We start from the raw sequence: 23,482 nt of genomic DNA, 5'->3' as shown, positions 1-23,482 counted from the left end.
AAATAACATCCTGTATGGACAATTCCTTAACACAATTGTACACATTTTTAGGAATATAAGGAACAAGGAGAAAAGCAAGTAAAAGATTTAAAGCAAAAGGAATATCCTGTCGATAGAGTAAAGGAGTCACCAAATAGGACATGAATGGTTGAAAGAGAGATATTGTTAAATCCCAGAGAAGGAGAATGGTGATAAGATGATGCCTTTTATACCCAACTACAGAAATAGTGTAGGTAAACATTGGTCACTATTACGGAAAGAGCCCCTCAACTGAGTGAGGTTCTCTTTAGGGTAGCACCAAACTTAAAATGTCAAGAAAATCAGAAGCCACTAAACATTTTAAAATCAATGCAAAGGTTTCTATAAATGTAATCGTTGCCCAGCCTGCAAAAACAGTGCTTAGGAATTGGGGTGTGTCCCACTGCCATAAGTGGGAACGCCCCCGACATCAGCGGGAATGCCCCCTGGCATCAGAGGGAATGTCTCCTTACATCGGCGAGAACGCCCACCGACGTCAGAGGGAATGCCCACCGACTTCAGGGGACCACCCACTGATGTCATAGGGCAGTCCTGGCCGCGTCCCACAAGGGAAGGCTCCGGGTACCCGGAGCCCAGAAGTTCCCAGGTTTGGCGATCGGTATTCGCTTCCAAAGCATAATCAGTGTTGCTGACATGACTCGATATCAAGGCATGTCAGCAACACAACCCCCTACCCCGATTGCCTTGGTCCGAACACCAACCACAACGGACATCAGTGAATAGCATTGCTGCTATTCACAATATGGCGGTGCCAGCTGTCACTTCAATGAGTTCAGAGGGTCTTGTGAATGTCGGCAAGAAATCTGACGACACCAGTTCAATGAGTTGAGTAAGCAAGAGCTTCTTTATTCAAGTGCGCACAGGGGAGAGTCCAGTTCACAGACTTCTCTCTCCCTCCTTAATTTTCTTACAATATGTAACCCCTCAAGGGGTTTTAGTGATTGCTGCTGTGTCACTGACTCACCTGCAGTTCTTATGGAGTGACCAGCAGATGGCGAACTGCAAAGCACATGGGTGAGGTACAAAAGGGGCCATTGGAGTTTGGAGAGGGGAGTTGAGAGTTGGATGCCAGAGGTGAAGGACCCTTGCTGAGAGAGAGAAGGAGAGTGAGAGAGGCCTAGGACCAGAGGCCTGCTTGAAATCCATGCTCAGAGGAGAGTTGCAGCATCCTGGCAGAATCTTCCAGCAGACAGAGATACAGAGCTGTTTGCAGCAGAGTTGGCAGTGAAGAAGTTAAAGGCTGAACTGCCCTGATTGCAGGTGGTAGAGTGGTAAGCCTAAAACCTCTCCCCCTGTCTCCACAACAGGGCACCCTGAATTCAGCCACACACCAATAAAAGCTTTTGATCTCCAGTCCCACTGACATACTGCAGTTTCCAATACAATTCAACCTATACTGTGGAGTAAGTTACTCATGGGCCCCAACTGTGTTATGTGCACCAACTAAAGGTACCCAGCGGCCACTAGGGTGAAGATTAGGGTGGGCCGCAGTGATTGTTGTGGGTGGCTGAACCTTGTATTGTATATTTCATTTCTGTATATTTTATTCTACTATATTTTATGTTTTTTCTGTTGCATTTATGCATAGTGTTTTGCTGTGCAATACAAAGTTAATTTTAAGTTAGCCCTGTGTCAGTTTTATTAATCACTCGGCTATGTTCCCAGCGGGAGCTCATATCCATACCCTGGATGCTCCGTTGGGTGGAGGCACTGCCACAGTTATGTATCCCAACTCCCAGGTAGCGGAGGATCAGGATTGGCCTGCAGAGCACAAAGAGGTAACTGGGATAAATGACCACAGAGATATTGGTGGGTCTACCCAAAAACCCGTTACAGATGGAGGCACTGCTGAGATCGATTGGGGTACAATAATTGAAGATATGCTACGTCCCCGGCCCACACGTCCATTTGCAATGCAGTGGGCCCAACAACAGAAATTACCGTTACATCATGCTGTGATGATATGCCAAGTACCTTCTGGTAGTGAGATTAAGCACGTCACTAAGTGCCTAGAGATTGTTTTGGGAATAGAGATGGCGACTATCAGAGATGTCCTGCAGGATTCAGACAGTCAAACCTACATGTTAGCGTATTCCCATACAGATCTGAGAGGCCAACAGAGGCCTAAAGCCCTACACCTTCTGGGAGCAACACTTAAAGGATGCCCTTTAGTGTACACTCTTCCTGACAAGGAGGAAGTTATTACACCACAGAAACCCTCCAGTTTAGGCCTAAGAGACTTCGACACATCACGTTATTCACAGTTTTTGACTTCTGTGTCAGAGAACCCCACCTGGAGATTACCGTTAACACCATTAGAGACTGGGGCCATTCCCAAACAAACTAATCGTTCTTTCAGAGAGCAAGGGACAACTATGCTCAAGACCCCAGGTCCCGTAGTTCCCTCAACCTTACTGCAGCCAGGTGACCCTACATTGAGTACCACAAGTTCAAGTGGCCTACCTGAAATACTGGAAAAACTCTCAGAGGCCATAGTAACAGCAACCCACACCCACAGTTACCGTAAGCTAAAGGTGTTTTCTGGTAATCAGCCTGTTCCAGCGGGAGAGGAAACTTTTGAGGCCTGGAAAGATAATGCCGTACAGTTGTTAGAAGAATGGTCCTGTACGGATACCATAAAGAAACAACGGTTAGTAGAGAGTCTTCGTTTTCCAGCTACAGATATGATAAGACTGTTCAGGGGAGTTAATGGACAAGCTACAGCCCATGATTATCTGCAGGTCTTGGAGGACGCTTATGGAAGATCAGAGGACACTGATGATCTATTAGTTAAGTTCCTAGCCACCAAGCAGAAGGAGCATGAGAAAGCTTCTGACTATATCAATCGATTACAGTTATCACTAGGGAAACCCCAGGGAGGTTGTCCCATGAGGATTCATTTGACAAAAGGATTTGCTTTAAGTGTGGAAAATCAGGGCATTTCAAGCGGGAGTGTCCCACTAATTCCACTGATGTTGATGTGCTAGCTATTGAGCTGGAGGAGGCCCAAATTACCAGTTCTTCCAAGAAAAGAAAGAAAAGACACACACAAAGTTTACCTGTGGGAGCTAAGATTGGGCCTAAATCCTTGATACACTTACAAGTGGAGGGAATTGATGCTTCAGCCTTGCTAGATACCGGTTCCCAAGTCACCATCATTTATAGAGACTTCTATGATCGTCACCTAAAACATATCCCTATGGAACCTGCAGGGGAGTTGCAGTTATGGGGAGTGGGAGCTCAGGCCCAGCCTGTGGAGGGATGCATACGAGTGACTATAACCATCCCCCAGCTAAACACAGGAATGATCTGCCCTATGGAATTGGAAGCTCTCATATGTCCTGCGGCTAAGAAAGTATGTGCCCCAATAATCTTGGGCACCAATGCAAGGATGGTACAGGATGTATTTAGAGCCTACCTTACCGAAGTGGGTGATGTATCTCTAGCCCGACTGATGGAGGTCAACCCTGTTCTAGGGAAGGAGTGCCATCGACTAGCCCTAGAATCTAAACCAGGGTCTTGCCACTATGCGGGGAGAGACACTGTATTCATTAAGCCTGGTGAGACCAGGACTTTACGAGCCATAGCCTCCATGCACCGTGAAATGTTGGGAGGAACCGGACAATACCTTGTTGAATCCTTACCTGAAGAGGATAAAAAGAAGGGGTGGACTCTAATACCTGAGGTGAAAGACTGGCGGACCCACTGGTGTAAAAATTTTCCTGTAATGATACAGAATCTAACACCTACAGAGGTCAGAATCGATCGTCACCAGGAAATCGGTGTGATTTATTTGTTAGATCAAGTCTTTTCCGTCATGTCTGTAAAGACAGAACAGGGGGGTGATCTTGAAGCTCCTATAGCTTTTGACTTGGAAGATTCTCCCCTACCACAGAAGTGGAAAGATAGCCTTCGAGCTAAACTAGCTATTCGAGAGAAAGTCTTCTCCAGGGAAGAAATGGACGTGGGATGTGCAAAGAGTGCCACACATGCTATCAGACTTTCTGACCCAGCCCCTTTCCGAGAGAGGTCAAGGAGGATTCCCCCTCGAGACGTGGAGGATGTCCGAAATATACTCCAACAGATGGAAGGAGCTGGCATTATTAAAGAGTCCAGAAGCCCATACGCTTCGCCTATAGTGGTAGTAAGGAAAAAGAATGGCACAGTCCGGCTATGCATAGACTACCGCACTCTGAACAAAAGGACTGTGCCAGATCAGTACACACTACCACGGATAGAGGATCTGCTAAATGCCCTTTCTGGAAGCCGATGGTTTAGCGTACTTGACCTGAGGTCTGGGTATTATCAGGTACCCATGAAGAAGGAAGATCAGGAGAAGACAGCCTTCATCTGTCCCTTGGGATTCTACCAGTTCACCAGGATGCCCCAAGGGGTAACAGGAGCTCCTGCCACTTTTCAGAGGTTGATGGAGAAGACTGTGGGGGATATGAATCCCAAAGAGTGCCTGGTGTACCTAGATGACCTCATTGTGTTCGGGAGGACACCCGAAGAACATGAACAGCGACTGCTGAAGGTATTGGACCGACTCCAAGCAGAGGGGCTGAAATTGTCGATAGACAAATGTCGGTTTGCCCGGAACTCTGTCACATATGTAGGGCATATTGTCTCTGCAGAGGGAATAGCCACTGACCCAGACAAAATTGAAGCGGTGTTGAACTGGCCTAGACCGAATAATATCAGTGAATTGCGGTCATTCCTTGGGTTCTGTGGCTACTATCGAAGGTTTGTGAAAGACTACTCGAAGATTGCTCGAGAGCTGCATAACCTGTTAAAGACAACTTCTGACATAGAGGGTGCTAAGGCACCACGTCTTAAAGATTTCTTTGGAGAGAAATGGACTTCAGGATGTGGAGAAGCCTTCTTAGCCTTGAAGAAAAGACTTACAGAGGCCCCAGTATTGGCGTATGCAGACCCTGAAAAACCATATGTTCTCCATGTAGATGCCAGTATGGAAGGCCTAGGGGGCGTACTACATCAAAGTTATCCAGAAGGATTAAGACCAGTGGCCTACATAAGTAGAAGTCTGACTGGTGCAGAGAAGAATTACCCGGTCCACAAACTAGAATTCCTGGCACTTAAGTGGGCCATCGTGGACAAGTTACATGACTATTTATACGGAGCAAAATTTGAAGTAAGAACGGATAACAATCCACTTACCTACATTCAAACCACGGCTAAGCTCGATGCCACAGGGCATAGGTGGCTGGCTGCATTGTCAAACTACAGTTTCAGCCTGAAATATAAGCCAGGTCCAAAGAATGTCAGTGCGGATGCCCTGTCCCGCAGACCCGGACTCCCGCCTCACCAAGAAAAGGAGGAATGGGAAGAAATCCCTGGACCTGGGGTAGGAGCTCTCTGTCAGACATATGTAGTGGCCCAGAGGCAAGATGAGTTCTCTGACCTTAGAGGGATAGACTCCATCAGTCACTCTCCAGAAGCAGTGCCAGAGATCTTCTGCACTCCAGTCATCCTCCAACAGTGGTCTAGCATAACCACTGAAGACAAGAGGAAAGCCCAGTCACAGGACTGGTATATAGGGACTGTCCTCAAGGCAATGAGAGCAAAGAACCCTAAATTATTGACTTCCCTCCCCATCGGTCAAAGAGACTTATACCGGCGAGAGTGGAATAAGCTATGTCTGGAGGATGGAATCCTGTACAGAATTATAAAATACCATGACCACCCTGGTCGAAAGCAGCTGGTACTACCCCATAGATACAGAGGAATGGTTATGAGAGCCCTCCATGACCAACATGGACATCTTGGGATAGACAAGACCTACGGTCTAGTACAAGACCGGTTCTATTGGCCTCGCATGAGGGAGCATGTTGAACAACATGTAAAGACCTGCAGGAGGTGTATTCAGAGAAAGACTTTGCCTGTGAGAGCTGCCCCCATGGGTCACCTGAGAAGTACAGGACCCCTGGATCTTGTGTGCATGGACTATCTATGTATTGAAAATGATACCGCTGGGATCGGAAATGTTCTGGTTGTAACAGATCATTTTACCAGATATGCTCAGGCATTTCCTACTAAAGACCAGAAGGCTGTAACTGTCGCAAAGGTTCTCTGGCAGAAGTATTTCATGCACTACGGTCTACCCAATCGAATACACTCTGATCAAGGCAGAGACTTTGAGAGTAAGTTAATCAAAGAACTGATGGATATGCTGCAAATTCAAAAGACCCGAACGACACCCTACCACCCAGAGGGTGATGCTCAGCCCGAGCGTTTCAATAGGACCCTCTTAGATATGCTTGGGACTTTGAAGCAAATGGAGAAGCGGTCCTGGAGTAAACATGTGGAAGCCATGGTCCACGCATATAACTGCACAAGGCATGAGTCTACAGGATTCTCACCCTACTTTCTGATGTTTGGAAGAGAAGCCAGACTACCAATAGATGTTCGGTTGGGAGTGTCCCCAGATGGGACAAATTCAGGCTCTCACTTCCAGTATGTGAGGACCCTCAAACAAAATCTTCACAAGGCCTATGAGTTGGCCACCCAAGCTACAGCAAAACTAGAGGAACGGAACAAAAGAAGGTATGATACCAAAGTGAAATATCGGGAAATCCAAGCAGGAGATAAAGTTCTTCTCCAGAATCTAGGAGTACCTGGAAAACATAAACTGGCTGACAGATGGAAAGATACCCTATTCGAAGTCGTGTCTAAGCTAAAGGGGCTGCCAGTGTATAACATCAAAGGACCAGAGGGCCGAATAAAGGCTTGGCATAGGAACCATCTACTACCAGTAGCGTATACTGATGAAGAGGAAGGGAGTAGTGAGGAACTAGAGGAAAGCATTACAGAAAGCCCTCAAAGTGGGACAGAAGAGACCCCAGAAGCTCCAAGTGCTGAGGATCAGTGGTGGTCTTCTCCTGCGGAGGAAATGCAGCAATTGCCTCCTTCTATCCCTGTGGTTCCTCAAAGTGTTAGAACCCCTCCTGTGTCACACAGTTCTCCAAATTTGAATCCAGAAAGCCCGTGTTTCATGCCTGGGACTACCTTTAGGGACTCTAGTTCTATGGGAGAGCATGGGCCTCAAGCCACTGGTGACCTCCCCAACCGCCGGGCAGGAGCCGAAGATTCCCAGGCACGGTCAGAAGATCCCCTTCGTCAACGAGGACCCAGACACAGCACCAGGGTACGGCAGCCTCCTAGAGCCTTGGTTTACGATAGTGTAGGAGATCCCAGTTACGCGCCACTGACACAGGTAGCATCTAAAATGACCACTTTCCTACATGCTCTAGCGGATGTAGTAGATGTTAATCCTTCCTTGATTTAGAGCAGTTTTCTAGATAGAATGTAATTTGTATTAGCTAGCACTGTTATTGTAGGATGGTATATGTTATGCTGCAAAATCTCAATTTCCTTTTAGCAAAGACTTGCCGGTGGAAGGCAAGTATTTTTCAAGGGGGAGCATGTAACCCCTCAAGGGGTTTTAGTGATTGCTGCTGTGTCACTGACTCACCTGCAGTTCTTATGGAGTGACCAGCAGATGGCGAACTGCAAAGCACATGGGTGAGGTACAAAAGGGGCCATTGGAGTTTGGAGAGGGGAGTTGAGAGTTGGATGCCAGAGGTGAAGGACCCTTGCTGAGAGAGAGAAGGAGAGTGAGAGAGGCCTAGGACCAGAGGCCTGCTTGAAATCCATGCTCAGAGGAGAGTTGCAGCATCCTGGCAGAATCTTCCAGCAGACAGAGATACAGAGCTGTTTGCAGCAGAGTTGGCAGTGAAGAAGTTAAAGGCTGAACTGCCCTGATTGCAGGTGGTAGAGTGGTAAGCCTAAAACCTCTCCCCCTGTCTCCACAACAGGGCACCCTGAATTCAGCCACACACCAATAAAAGCTTTTGATCTCCAGTCCCACTGACATACTGCAGTTTCCAATACAATTCAACCTATACTGTGGAGTAAGTTACTCATGGGCCCCAACTGTGTTATGTGCACCAACTAAAGGTACCCAGCGGCCACTAGGGTGAAGATTAGGGTGGGCCGCAGTGATTGTTGTGGGTGGCTGAACCTTGTATTGTATATTTCATTTCTGTATATTTTATTCTACTATATTTTATGTTTTTTCTGTTGCATTTATGCATAGTGTTTTGCTGTGCAATACAAAGTTAATTTTAAGTTAGCCCTGTGTCAGTTTTATTAATCACTCGGCTATGTTCCCAGCGGGAGCTCATATCCATACCCTGGATGCTCCGTTGGGTGGAGGCACTGCCACAGTTATGTATCCCAACTCCCAGGTAGCGGAGGCTCAGGATTGGCCTGCAGAGCACAAAGAGGTAACTGGGATAAATGACCACAGAGATATTGGTGGGTCTACCCAAAAACCCGTTACAAATATATAGGCAAAGAAGCGCAAACAGTTTTAGCATATTGCCTAGCTATCTGTTGGTATATTTACTTTGATTTGCTGACACACACTGTTTAAAAAGGTCAAGAAAAAATAGCCCCCCCTAGACATGTGAAATCTTTACTTACAAAAGGTCAAGAAAGGGACAACTTGTCCTTTGTCGTGGTGGACTCTGATTCTTTTGCAACAAGGCACTTAGAGCAAAGAAAACACACGAAAACATACCATACGTACACATTCTTCCAAGACACAAACAAGACATAAGTAAACTAAGAAATGAGGTAGACAGGTGATTGTAGTGTTGTCTTATCTGCTATCAGCAGAATAAGCAATGAGGTAAAGATCATTGTGCTGACATCCAGAATCAGCAAAATTCTTCAACTTCCACAGTCTATCCAGACCCTTCTGAGAACTCTCGAGCTCCCCCTGCAGGTAACATGTCCAAATAATCCCCCACTGTCACAAAAAGTCCAACTTGTTGCATGGAAGAGTTAAAAATTGGCATTTTAAATGCCCATAGGGTGCCTAGTTTAAAAGAAAATAGGATTTGGCTTCAAAATCGCCCTAAATATGGGACGTGGGCACAGACTGTCCAAATGCCAAAACATGCACACCTCACAAAGGTGGCCCTTTAGCTCCCAAATAACCCAACAAACCCATGCATGAGTATCACTGTACTCAGGAGATGTTGCTGAACACATATTGGGGTGTTGCATGACAGATACATATACCAGGGGCAGTAAATTCACACCTGAAAAAAAATACTAACAGAAAGTTTGACAAAGGCTGATGGTAGAAGAAGTTTGTTAAAAGTATTCACACTATTAAATACATTGTATATTTTTTGGTAGGGGTACACTGACATACATTAAAGCCCTGTTGTGAGCATATATAATAATAATGAGTGTTGCTTTTGCAAAGACACTTCTTTGGCTTTTTTTGTATGTGTCAAATTAATCACTTAGATTTTTATACTTTATTTATTTTGATTTTTTTATGTAATATAAATAACCAGGAAATCATATCATAGCAGACAACATGTAATAAATGTAATAAATACAAGGTAATCTATTAAGGCATCCAAGGCAACTAGTACAACTAGATATTAAACTATAGCATAGTGGATAAAAATGACATACAGAGTAAGAAATAAAAGTCAAGGTTGTGTCCCAACATGCATGTCATCATCCAGATAGGTCAAGGGAAGCAAGAAGCAAATGAAGAACCATTCCATTTTTATGGATGGATACACTATGGAGAATAAACAGATTATTTTTGGCATACAATAAAGAGTAAACAAGTGATACAAGTATGGGCTATAAATAAACTATGGCGAGAAGTTTCTATAGCCTAAGGGCTTATTTTTTCTTCTAAGACAGTGCTTTATTTGCATTTAGATAAAATCATCTAGAATACCAGAAGCAGCAGAAAAAGAAAACAAATAATGGAAACTTTATATATAGTTTCTTTTTTTTCCTTATGATAAGGTTATGATTTAATTTAAAATTGCAATGATTTTGAAACTATACGATTGTATTTCATTTTCTTCCAATAATTTACCTTTTGCAAGCACCCATTTTACTATATATTAAATCACCCCTTTTCTTTTCCTAGTATTGAGATTTTGGGGTATGGTTAACAAGCATTTCCTGGAAAAAATAAGCAATCTGGGGAGCATATCATTGATTTCTATGGTGATTCCAGCATATGTCAGGTGGGCCACTGGCTGACAGCACCCCTTTCTTACCAGATCTGTTGCTCCAGTGTTAAATCTGGTGCTACAGTGTATGACCACTGGATGGATATGCATGGTGGCACACTAATTTACATTGACTGGACGTACTTAGCCTTGAAAAGTTTAAGGCATATGATTAAAACTGGTACGTTGCTGTCTTTACAGTATTTTCAAAAATTAAATCTACAAAAGAACAAGGCAAATAAAATAAATCCCGCATGCTTTGGTTTTAATAATTACTTCAATTTGCTCTGGGTATCAGATTGATTCTCTTCATAGCCCTTTTGTAAACTCGATAAGTCACTTTGAATTTCCTAATTAAAATTGAAATTGGTAATTCTTATGCACAGAAGGGACATATCCAATATACAAAATATATTTGATTTCTCCTTTGCTGTTCCTCATCTGAAATATTTAACAGGTTTTGCCTAATTTAATAAAAAAAAAATTAGCTGCGTGTGCAGTTCACTCAAAGTAACTCAAAAGTAACTTGTTAAACTCAAAAGATAAAAAAAGAAGAACTCAATACTGGGGGATTCAAAGGTAAATAGAACTTCAAATGTTACACAGTACTACACACTCAACAACATTATATACATGTGTATGGCTGTACATACACAGACTCAGAATGCTCATGGTGCAAAGAAATTGACAAAAACTCTAATAACAAGTGCAGCTGATTAAAATACGCTAATGTCAATATGGACATGTATAAAAACAGCCCTACATGGAACTGTAGGTAGTAGTTCAACTAGCGACATACCTTGTCTCATTATTATTTGTATATTTTATTTATAGACTGGCAGCCAATATTATACACCTATTGCAAGGCAAAATACAAAATTAAAGCATAAGGCATTCTAGTACAAATGTGGGAAAATTTTGGATTCAGAACAGAATTGTTTTAAAATATGTTTATATTGGCATGTATGTATTTCACTTTGCTGGTTACGCATACACATATATACATGCTTAAGAGCGTCCCAGAGGTGGCTTTGTGAGGGAGTGGCCAAGCTTGGGATAGTGCTAGTCTATCGTAGCATAGCTTAAATGTAACACAATAACTTGGAAACTTATATAACCTAAATACCTCGGCTTTTGAGTAGCTTAATTGTGCCACACATATATTTCAATTTGTTTTGGATACACCTGTGTCGTGTTTGCAATTGTTTGATATCCATGAGAGCAGAGTATTTCTGTATATTTTTTCAAGAAAATATAAACGGGTTAAACAGTAAAGATAATATTTCACAGTCTGCTTTGCTCATATTTATCAAGAGTGCCAATATTAGCGGAGGGCACTGTAACAATATGTACAAAATGTCATACATATTGGTGAACATATGTATGTTTTTTATTTCTTTGCTGAAGTACCTGTCTTTTTTAACTGATATATACTTTTTTAACCATTTTAAACTAATATATGGCCTTGTTAACCTTAAGCAGACTTTGAGGAATTTCTCCTTAAGTGCTGTGCTTTGCATGTCAGAGTAAGGGATTTTATCTTGCAATCATGATCACACTGACTGGACCAAGACTGCTGACATATAAGCAAGTCATTGTTCATTCCACAAGAAGTTCTATGGTAACATCTGCCTACTCTGTAATGAAAATACAGTGTCACTGGCTGTTTGTTTATCTGCACAGACATCATTTGGAATGATTGATGAAACATGACAGGAATGCTAACTTACCAAAGGCTATACCCAATCAAGTTCCCATAAATACTTTAGCACTTCATTATATACATTAAATACACTTAACTCTTTTTTTTAAATCAAATTATGAATCAATACATCAATATTTAATAAAGAAAAAGCTGAAATAAAAAACAATAATGAAAGTAATTATTCCATAGGAACTGGCATTTCATTTACCATCAGGAGTATTTTATCTAACCAAATAAATCTAGGAATCAAGGGACTTGATTCTGTGAATCATTTATACCTTAATTAATGCTATGTTTTCTACTAGACTTGTGCACGGCGAGCAAGTTTGATGTGGCCGAATATTTCATTTCGTTTTTGGTACAGTTTTTGGAAAACAAAATCTGTTGCCTGTCCTTTCAGTTCAGACAAAATTCTGTTTTTTTTCCCATTTTTCAGTTTAAAACCAAATAAATGGATAACAAATATTCCAAGGTTTCGCTTCATTTTTGTTGTCCATCCCTCAATGTTTTCAGACATTCCTATGACTGCAAGAATTATGCAAACTCCATAAAAGGAGTGTCTACATTAACCACAACCTCTAAAAGCAAGCTAATTTTTTAATAAAAAAAGTAATTCAGTGGTGTGCTAACAGTATTAACATTCCTTAAACTGATACATATTTTGCATGTACATTCCAGATCTTATGAATATGACACATGCCACCTCAGGGGTAACTATGATATGGTTTTCCACCTGACCATGAGCTACAAAACAATATACTGGTATGTCCATTCTTGCTTACTTGAGCAGGCTATGTCAATGTGGTGGGCATCTACATTGTAAGTAGTGGTTTAGATATCTGATGTTAGGTGGTATGGCCAGAGCCGGCCTTAAGTGTTCTGGCGCCCTATGCGGACTACTCCTCTGGCGCTCCCCATCCCCCAAAAAAGAAAGCAAGTGCAAACAAGTACAGTAATATATAACTGGAAACAATGGAAACAATAATATACATTAAATACAAGGAAACAACAGCTAATCTGCTGTAACAAAAACATTATTTTTAAATGTTGAAAACATTGGACCCCAGAAAGCATTTCCTTGGCCCCCGCTCCACGCTCCCTAGCATGCAATCACTCCCTCCACTACCACACCAAAAAGAAATTGCCACACTGACTGCAGATTAGGGGAAGACTGTGAGAGTCAGTGCAGTCTTCCCCCTTCTCACCCTGACCATGATTTTGAGAGGTTCTCTCCCCTGAAATCATTCCCAGTCCCTTTGTCCCTCATTCACTAAGCCATACCTTTCCTTCCTCCCTGTGAACTATAGATCAACACATATAAACAGCACTTGCATGTATAAATCAAATACAAACTCTATATTTGCAGGTATGCATAAATGATGTATGGAAACATAGCATATCAGGTATAGCTCAACAGAATCAACACAAAAAACAAGCTTTGCAGGTATAGATCAATTGAAAAATCACAGAGTTACCGAGCGTTGAAGGTATAGATCAAAAACACTGAATCAGACATACAAACCCTCTATTTGTAGGTATACAATAATAATGTATGGAAACAGAGCGTACCAGATACAGATCAACAGAATAACACACACCCAGCTTTGCAGCTATAAGATTGGAATTCACATATAAATTCAGCAGGTATAGATAACCCCCTAAATTACAGGCATAGATCACAGGTGGCACACCCCAAAGCCAGCCCTGGTGTCCACATTGCTCACATAGAACCTGATCAGCACCCAAATTACACACATATTACAGCCAGCCTGACCCAACTTTGTCCCTTATCAGCCCAGTGTAAGACATCTTTGTCGGCAAACAGCCCACCCTTCATGTGCCATCTTTGCATTTCTCCAAATCACTTAAAGATCCATGATAGACACAAACACTTACACATTTACTCACTCATTCACACAAATCATTTACATATATTCATTAATGCAGTCTCACAAATCATTCAAACAATTCATCCACACATTAATTCATTCATACTTATACACATTCACACAATTCATCCACACACAATTCCCCTTCTTATTATCTGCCCCTTCTCACTATGTACCCCCTCTCCCCTTCTCACTGCCTTCTCCCCTTTCTCACTATGTACCCCCTCTCCCCCTTTCTCACTATCTATCCCCTTCCCCCCTTTCTCACTATCTAACCCCTCTCCCCCTTCTCATGGCCTTCCCCCTCTGCCCCTTCTCACTGCCTTCCCCATCTACCCCTTCTCACTATCTACCACCTCTGCCTTTTCTCACTGCCCCCCTCTGCCTCTTCTCACTGCCTCCCCCCTCTGCCCCTTCTCACTGCCTTCCACCCTCTGCTCCGTCTCACTGCCCCCTTTGCCCCTTCTCATTGCCCCGCCTTTTCCCCTTCTCACTGCCTCCCCCCCTCTTCCCCCTCTCACTGCCCCCCTTCTGCCCCTTCTCACTATCTACCCCCTCTCCCTACTTACTTACCTTGTTGCCAGAGTCCTCTGGTGGGAGCGGGAGGCGTCCGTCTTCCCGCTCTGCCACGGTGCGCACTTCACTTCCTGATTTTTTGTAAAAAAATTTTAAATATAGCTCAAAGACAAAAATAAGTGGCTCTCCATTAGTGTAAAATTACGTATTTTGTCAAAACAGATTTTTTTATGTATAGAGCTACTTAATAACACATAAACCCAGCCTTGCAGGTATAGATCAACTGTAGAATTGCATGTAAACTCAGCATTGAAAGTATAGATCAAATAAATAATGCATGGAAACCCTAAATTTCAGACAAAGATCACATGCCCCAAAGGCCAGCCCATGTACCCAGATTGCACCCACAGGATTTGCCTCAGCACCCAGACTGCATTCATAGGATTTAACCCAGCACCCAGATCGCACCAACAGGACTTTCCCCCAACACCCAGATTGCACCAACAAGACTTTCCCCAGCACCCACAGGGCTTGCCCCAGCACTGGGATTGCAATCATAGTGGACTTCTCTTAGAGTGTCTGGTCTCCTCTTAGTCTAGACTAGGCACACCCTAGACCCTAAATGCCAGGGTCTAATTTATTTTCCCTCCTCTTTCTCTTTCCTCCTAACCCTACCCGTTCTCGTTTATCTCTTCTCCTCATTATCTTTCTTATTTAACTTTTTCTCATCTCTCCAATTTCTCTTTATCCATCCTCTTATTTCACTCTTATATCTCTTTAGCTCTCCCTTTTCTCCCTACTGCTCATTACATTACATACATTATAAAGCGCCGGCCGATTCCACAGCGCTGTTACATTAATTGGAACAACTTATAAACACATACAATGACAAACTGGTGCAAAGAGGAGAAGAGGGCCCTGCTCTTGCAAGCTTACAATCTAAGTGGCTGAGGGGAGACAATAGGAGTGGACTGCTTGGATGGGGATGAGTTGTGATGATGTGTTGAAGCTGTTTGTTCCAATGGCTTTGATTAGGATGATGGTTGGGAGCACTGTAAAGAAATGTTGTACGCTTCCCTGAACAAGTGGGTTTTCAGAGAGGTTTTGAAACTCGCGTACGAGGCAGAAAGCCTGACGGAACGGGGAAGGGAATTCCACAGCAGGGGAGCGGCGTGGGTGAAATCCTGAAAACGGGAGTGGGAAGAGGTAGAAGAAAGCTGCAGGTCGTGAGAGGAGCGAAGAGGGGTGCATTTGCATAGGAGGATAGAGATGTAAGGTGGTGCCGAGTTGTTGAGGGCTCTATAGGTCAGGGTCAGAAGTTTAAATTTGATTCTGAAGAGTATGAGGAGCCAATGAAATGATTGGCATAGTGGAGCAGTGGATGAGTAGCGGCGGCAGAGAAAAATGAATCTAGCTGCAGTGTTATGGATGGATTGAAGCGGTGAAAGGCGGGAGAGGGGGAGACCGGTTAGTAGGGAGTTGCAATAATCCAGACGGGATATCACAAGGGAGTGGATTAAAGCCGCTCCCAATTATCCTATATCTCTCCTCTACAGTTTGACCCCCCCTTTCTCATTATCTCTCCCATTTCTTTTTATCTCATATCTCTCGTTTTTTTATCCCTCCTCCTCTTTGTCTTAATCTCTCCCATTGCTCTTTATCTTTCCCTTTTCTCTATATTTCTCAATTCCTCCCCACCACTCCCATTTTTCTTGTATCTCTCCGATTTATCATTACCTCTCTCTTTTCTCATTATCCCCTTCTTATATCTATAATTTTCTCTCCCCCCTCATTATCTCAGTTCTGTGTGTTTCTCTCTCTATTCCATACTATCCATCTCTCTACTTTCTCCCAATCTCTTACCTTGGTCTAGTGGTGGGAGCCAAATGTCAGTTCTCCTCCTTCCGCCGCTGGAGGAGGAACAGGGCCAGTTGAAGATATCATGGATCTCCCTACAACAGGCCCCCCAAAAAGGGAGTACAAGGTCTGTTTATACTTTTCACTTGTCTCTCTCAATGCTGCCAGCAAATGATGCTCAGCACTGGATATGACATCATATCCCAGCATTCAGCATCAATTGCCAGCTGCATCAAAAGTAAGTAGTGAAATGTGAGGTGTGTATGGACAGAACTTGTGCTCCCTTAGTTAGAGAGAGATCCATGATCTCCCCAACCGGCCCTGCTCTTCCATTTTAAACTTTAAAAATGTTTCTTAAAACTGTTTAGATATCATGGGCTTCTCATACTGATGTTTCTGTGCTATTCTAAAAGCTTGTATAATTTCAAACATATTTATCCTACATTATGGATGAATCCCAAATGAACTGAGTTAAGTTGTCTAAGAAGAAATCAAATACTTTTGAGAGTACAAGAGTTGTAGTATAAGTGTCAACTTTCAAAGGAATTTAATCACTGATTTGGTGAAATAAAGTGACAATCTAATTAGATCTTTTGCACTTTAGTATTTTTGTAAAGGAACATGGATTATAATTTATAGCAATGATTCACACGCTGTTGAGTGATTCATAGACCAAATTAAAAATCTAGAAATGAGTACTGAACTGTAAAAGAAAACTAACATTATAATTAGAATCAAGTACCATATTATTGACTATAGCCTTATAATTATGAGACTCAGCACAGCTTGAAGTAGACATATTTAGTAAGCACATGGGAATCATTAATACTTACAAGGTTATGTGACGATTCATTCAATTAATTTACAGGTCGACTTTAATTTGTATTTTAATAATTGACATACAGCATTGCATTAATAAAGCAACAAATGCAATTTTTGTTCATTGGTTGAACTGAGGGTTCACATTAGTTTGATCAGTGTCTCTTCAAGGGTCAATGCTATGCATATGCACAATCTAATGTAAACATAGTATACCTATGGCTAGGAAAAAAAATGAAGATATTGTTTCTGTGAGAGCTACCATGAATATCAATTTAGCCACAGCATAAACTCTGGCTTCTCAATGAAGAATATATGGGAACAAATGTTTCATGAAAACTTTTGCTGAATTATTTGCTGGGACCTACAGACTTTCTACACTAAAGCAAAACATTTATGGGCAGTTTCATCTGAGAATATGCAAGTTCACTTTAAACCAGTGGTTCTTAACCTGGGTTCGATCGAACACCAGGGGTTCGGTGAGTCAGTCTTGTGGGTTCGGCGGAGGTCAAGACACACACCCGACTCATCTGATTCGTGATGACACGCCCCGCTTGTCCATCATTGGCTGCAGGTGATAACGCCACATCGCTTGGCGGCCTATCTGTGCTGCAGGGAATTTGGTGCACCCAGTAGTCGAATTGTAACTGTCGTGATGGTACGTCGTGTGATTTCTTTCTTAATATTTTAATCCCTTCATACTAACTATGTCAAGCAAAAAAAGAAAGTGGTTGGACGAATATGTACAATATGGATTCACATGTATAACGGAACGTGATGGGAGTCAGCGTCCTAACTGCATGATTTGCAATGCCAAGTTGAGCAATTCTAGTCTAGCACCGGCAAAACTAAGAGAACACTTCCTTAAGCTGCATGGAAAACACAAGAACACAACGCTCGCTGAATTCAAGGTGAAGAGAGCTAGATTTGATGAAAAGGCTACTCTACCTGTTTTCGGCTTTGTACCCATCAACAAACCGATCCTCACAGCATCGTACGAAGTTGCTTACCTGATCGCAAAGCAGGGCAAACCACACACCATTGCTGAAACACTCATAAAACCAGCTGTGTTGACGATGGCGAATATCATGCTGGGAAAAGCGTCTGAAGTTAAGTTATCCCAAATTCCTCTTTCAAATGACACCATCAGCGACAGAATAGAGGACATGAGCAAAGACATCTTGGCTCAAGTAGTTGCAGATCTGATTTCAAGCCCGGCAAAATTCAGCCTTCAACTCGACGAGAGCACAGACGTTTCCAATCTAAGCCAGCTTGCAGTATTCGTGTCCTATGTGAAAGACGATGTGATAAAGGAAGATTTTTTATTTTGTAAGCCTCTTACAACAACAACTAAGGCAGCCGCTGTGAAGAAACTTGTGGATGACTTCTTCAAAGACAACAATCTTTGGTGGGATATGGTTTCTGCAGTTTGTTCGGACGGAGCTCCAGCCATGCTGGGAAGAAAGTCTGGTTTTGGTGCGCTAGTGAAAGCCGATGCACCACACATCATTGTTACGCATTGTATTCTGCACAGGCATGCGTTGGCAACAAAAACCTTGCCTCCAAAACTGGCAGAAGTATTAAAAATTGTAGTGGAATGCGTGAACTATGTGAGAAATAGTGCTCTGAGGCACCGCATCTTCAGGGAGCTGTGTAAAGAAATGGGATCTGAATTCGAGGTACTTCTGTACCATTCTAACGTTCGGTGGTTATCCCAGGGACAGGTGCTGAATCGTGTTTTTGCCGTGCGTGTGGAATTAGCCCTGTTTTTGCAAGAGCACCAACATTGTCATGCAGATTGCTTCAAAAATTCTGAGTTCATTCTCATTTTAGCGTACATGGCTGATATCTTCGCAGCTCTCAATCATCTCAATCAACAGATGCAGGGCAGTGGAGTCAACATCATCGAAGCAGAAGAAAACCTGAAGGCTTTTCAAAAAAAGCTACCGTTATGGAAACGACGAATAGAGAACGATAACTTTGCAAACTTTCCCCTGCTAGACGACTGTGTAAGTAAGATCGAAGATGTATCTGGAATCGGAGACATTTCTGTACACGCGGAACTGAAGCAAGCAATTGCCACGCACTTAGATTTGCTTGCAAAGTCTCTCGACGGATACTTCCCTACAAGAGAGTCATATCCAGCATGGGTGAGACAGCCGTTAACGTTTAGTGTTGAGACAACAGATGTCAATGATGAATACCTCGATGAAATCATTGAAATTCAACAGAGCCAGGTTCAACAGCAACTCTTCAGAACAACAACGCTCTCAACGTTTTGGTGTCAACAAATGGTAACGTACCCTGTTATTTCTAAGAAAGCTCTTGAGATTTTCATACCGTTTGTTACAACATATCTTTGCGAGCAATCCTTTTCGAGGATGCTGGACATAAAAACGAAGAAAAGGAACAGACTTTGTTGCGAAAATGACATTAGAGTGGCACTTGCCAAGGTAAAGCCGCGCATTTCTGAACTGGTCTCTGAAAGGCAACAGCAGAAGTCGCACTGATTTGCAGTAAATATTCATTATTACGGTTTTGTTTTTGTGTGAAAATCATGTTTTAATATTTTAATGATTTTGTTCTTTGTTCTTAATGGTTTTGTTCTTTAATGGTTTTGTTCATTTTGTGCACCTATGTATAAAAATATACCTATGTATAAATATATACCTAAATATATAGCTATGTTTTGAATTTGAATAAATCATATTTTATTTTTCAAATTAAGAAGGGTTCAGTGAATGCGCATATGAAACTGGTGGGGGTCAGTACCTCCAACAAGGTTAAGAACCACTGCTTTAAACTCTCATGCCCTTGTCTGTAAGTTGACTAACCACTTGAATTTTTGAATAGACTCCAGGGCGAAGTTGTTATTTTTGTGACTTGGAATTCAGGGGTATGTAACATTTGCATTTATAAAGAGTAGGACAACTACTTTCTGATGTATTATCGATGTGCCTTCATCCCCTGAACCTTAAGAGTTTGAGAACAGATCATCCATCTGTTATGGACATGAAAAATGAGGTACATTTGTTGGTGCTATTTGTGCTTTTGCGCCCATACCTCCCTAAGTTATAAACTCTGAGATTCCCCATTTAGTAGATATTCCCTGGGTAAGTGGCAGTCTCCAGCACTGGAAGGGTTAATTTCAAACAAAAGAAGTGGCCTTTACTGTCCCGGAAACCGGTAGTGACCAGTTCTATCTGGTCACTACTGTAAGCATGGCCAAAACCAGTTTTCCTAGTTTTTTAGGGAATGCTTGTTCGGAGGCAGGGAATGGGAGGAGAGTAGGGGGAGAATGGGCAAGGCAAAAGGGGATTTTAATCCCATGCCTTAAGTGGAAAAGAGGAATTGCATCTTGGAGAGGAGGGAGAGAGGAAGACCCATATTAGAGCTGCAGGAAGTATAAAAGGCTTTTCCCTCCTGTTTCTCACGTGTTCCAGCATCATCACCGTAAAATAACCTGGGATTGGATAAGTATTAAAATCGTATCGATTTTCATATTTTTATACTTTAATTTTAAATCACTTGGGTAGATCCATGCTAGTCTGCTAAACATAGCGCATGTACTACGGTATTGATGTTTGTAGGTATGTTTTTTAACATTTCTTATTAAACATTATTAACTGTGTCGGTTCCCGAGTGATTGTTAAATTGTGATCAACTGCTAGTACAAGACATTTGCTGCCAAAATACCTGGTACATCTTATATTATAGTTGTACAAAACTTATCAGTGTTTCGGGGTGTTTACAAAAGTATTTGGGTACTATTAACTTAGCTTGTGCCTTCTGCCTGAGTTTCACGTGCTCGGCAGCCATTTTGTGACTTTGAACAAAAGAGCACATGGTCGGTGGCCATCTTTGTTTGCACCAAATATTGCACAGTTTCATCTCCAACCACAACACCATCCAAAACCAAAATCCACAGAGATCATGTTTCTCTAAGACCTTACTATTTTTAAGACCTAGGAGGGATCGTTTTTCCATTACCATTTGCAATATGTCAAATTATTATTATTATTAATATATGAGTGAACATTTAGTAAACAGTTCATTCAGGACTTCATGGACCTGGAGTGGAGAAGCATCTACCTAAAAACAAGATACTTTCACCATTAGATTAATTTATTCATTTATGAACTTGTACTTCTGTGTGTGTGCGTGTGAGTACGCATGTGTAATTGTGTGTGTGTGAGCACGCATGGGTAATTGTGTGTGTGTGTGAGAATGCATGTTTAATCATGTGTGTGAGCATGCATATGTAATTGTGTGTGTATGAACATGGATGTATAATGTGTGTGTAAGAATGAATGTGTACGTGTGTGTTAGTGAGTAAGTGTGTATAATTTGTGTAGGTGTGTTTACATATGTGTGCCAGAGTGTTGGAAGGAGGGGAGGACAAGGGGCAAAGAAGGTACACACAAGTTGTTTAGAGGCATCGATGGCACAGGCCAGCTGTAAAGTTGAGAGCCCTGGGGTAATTTTCACACCAGGGTCCTGTGGTTTCTAGTTATGCCCCTGGTAATTAGTATTTGTACTGGGTTCCCTAAAGCTCAATGTTGCCCTCAGTAAGGCCGTTACACATTTTTATCCCAGTATCCAGGAAATGCCAGTGGGTATGCATGATAGACATTTTACCTATCCAGTTAGGTAAACTTGTTTATTTCAGTTTACACTTTGGATTATATTTTAAAGTTTGGAGAAAACATGGCCTTTTGTTACAAGAACAGTTTTTTTTCCTTTTACATGCGGTGTGGGTGGAGAAATCTTTCCCTGCTGCGCAGTTAATTCACAAAATAAACCATAAGTTCATGTTTTTGCTGCAGAGACCTGCACAGCAAAACCACAAATATGTCTTTTCAAACCACAAATAATTCTAAATTAACTTATTTATTTTAGAGGCATCCTCAGCAATGAATACTCTGAAATCCAAGAAATATGCAGTTCACATGTTAATCCAATCAGTGCAAGACAAATCAGTGGAATGTATATAAATTAATTACTTGCTAGAAGAAAAGATCCTGCCTAGCAGATGAAATAATTATTTAAAAGCTAATGAATCCTATGTGGAATAATGTCTTACAAATGTAATAATCACAACAAATGTTAGATTCAGTTCAGACGTAGCCTGTGTAAATTTTTTCCAATCATCTCATTTTCTAACTTGGAAAAATGAAGAGTGTGTGTTCTGGCTTCCATGCAGTAAAAGGTTTTACAGTCCAAGCAATTGGCCAATTTCTCACATAGGCATGCCTGGGAACTCTCTAGACTTGACCCAGAGTCTACAGGTGAAACCCTGTTTACTTGGGTCTATGAGTCAGTTTCCTTTTTTCTGAAAAAAAGTGGCGAGGTCAGCACTAACAAAAATGGAAACAAATAATCACAATATAGATATCCCTCAAATAATAACAATGTTTTAAAATAATAGCAATATAAAATACAATCCCTAATTGAACACAAACAAAAAATAATATGATGCTGGTGTTGGGTGTTGATGTATCCCATCAAATCTTTTTCACACTTTTATCTGTTGCTCTGAATTACTATACAGAGCACTGTTTGTGAGTACTGTTTTATTGTATATTGATAATACATCTATTTATATATTCTTCACTGTTATGGAAGCCCTTTTTTCTATGCCCTTTACAACGTTTCAGCAAACGAAAGGAAGTTGCTATTGGATGATGATACTTTGTTGCCATTGCCACCCATTATACATTGCTGCCGATAATCTGAAAGGAAGAGGGATGTTATTCAATGATGACAGTCTATTGTCGATTATATTTTGTTACCAATGATCTGTTTGCTTCTAATGAAACACCATTTGTCGCTTATGATCTTCACATAAGGACCCTATCAAGTTTTCACTTTACAATTCTGTCTTGAGATACATTGTAGGTAAGTTAAATGGCACAACTGCTCTTGGCTCCAGTGTTCCAAAGAGGACACCATTCTGCCCACTGCCTAAATTTGGTTGTTACTAGTATATGGATAATACTGTATTCTGCTCTCTGTTGACACACGATCAACAGCAAATTAAGGTCTTTAAACACCTCAAACAAACTTTTGTGTTAAAGTGGCGATGATCCTGTTTTATCTTACCCTTTATTTTATTTTAGCCTGCTTAATATTATCCTTTTTTAAAAGTGTATCAATCACTTTCTCAAATCTTACATTTTACAGTTCTTTACACATACGTAATAGTGCTTGCAATAACATAAACAGTATCGGCCCATTAAAACCAGACTGTATTAAACAGCTCCCGGTCGTCCTCTTCTCACCCCCGGCAGAAACGCCGGCACCGCTCGTTGGAACTTGAAGCAGCCGCTCGCGGCCACTTCATGAATATTTATGAGGACGCGATCACGTCCCGGACGTCGGGGAACGCCCCCCCCAGGCTATTTAAACCTCTCTTACCTTGTCCTCAGTGCTCAGTTATACTGGTGCTTCCTGTATCTCGTGAGCCCCTCCAGTATTCCTAGTTGCTTTCTCGTTTATCCGGTATCCGACCCTGGTCTGCTTAACGGTTCCCGTGTACTTCTGGCATCCTGACTCTGGCTATCCTACGACTCTGTGTATCT

The 23,482-nt window shown here is 42.0% G+C and overlaps 1 protein-coding gene across 1 annotated transcript; it reads left to right on the top strand.

Annotated features, from left to right (window-relative positions):
* Positions 1-17,608: 17,608 nt before the first annotated feature.
* LOC149302808 (protein ZBED8-like) lies at positions 17,609-19,411 on the top strand. The gene has a single exon (XM_089481995.1). It carries the CDS (start codon positions 17,609-17,611, stop codon positions 19,409-19,411), a length of 1,803 nt encoding a protein of 600 aa, XP_089338121.1.
* The last annotated feature ends 4,071 nt before the right edge of the window (positions 19,412-23,482 follow it).

Source organism: Sceloporus occidentalis, unplaced genomic scaffold (genome assembly GCF_023333645.1).
Source record: "Sceloporus occidentalis isolate IW3139 unplaced genomic scaffold, rSceOcc1.0.p SCAF_17, whole genome shotgun sequence".
Classification (NCBI taxonomy): domain Eukaryota; kingdom Metazoa; phylum Chordata; class Lepidosauria; order Squamata; family Phrynosomatidae; genus Sceloporus; species Sceloporus occidentalis.
The sequence above is the reverse complement of the archived record's forward strand: the minus strand, read 5'-3'. Positions and strand labels throughout refer to the sequence as shown.

What these genes read in the sequence shown, in the direction of transcription:
- LOC149302808 (XM_089481995.1), top strand. Translation starts at nt 17,609, where the DNA reads ATGTCAAGCAAAAAAAGAAAGTGGTTGGACGAATATGTACAATATGGA.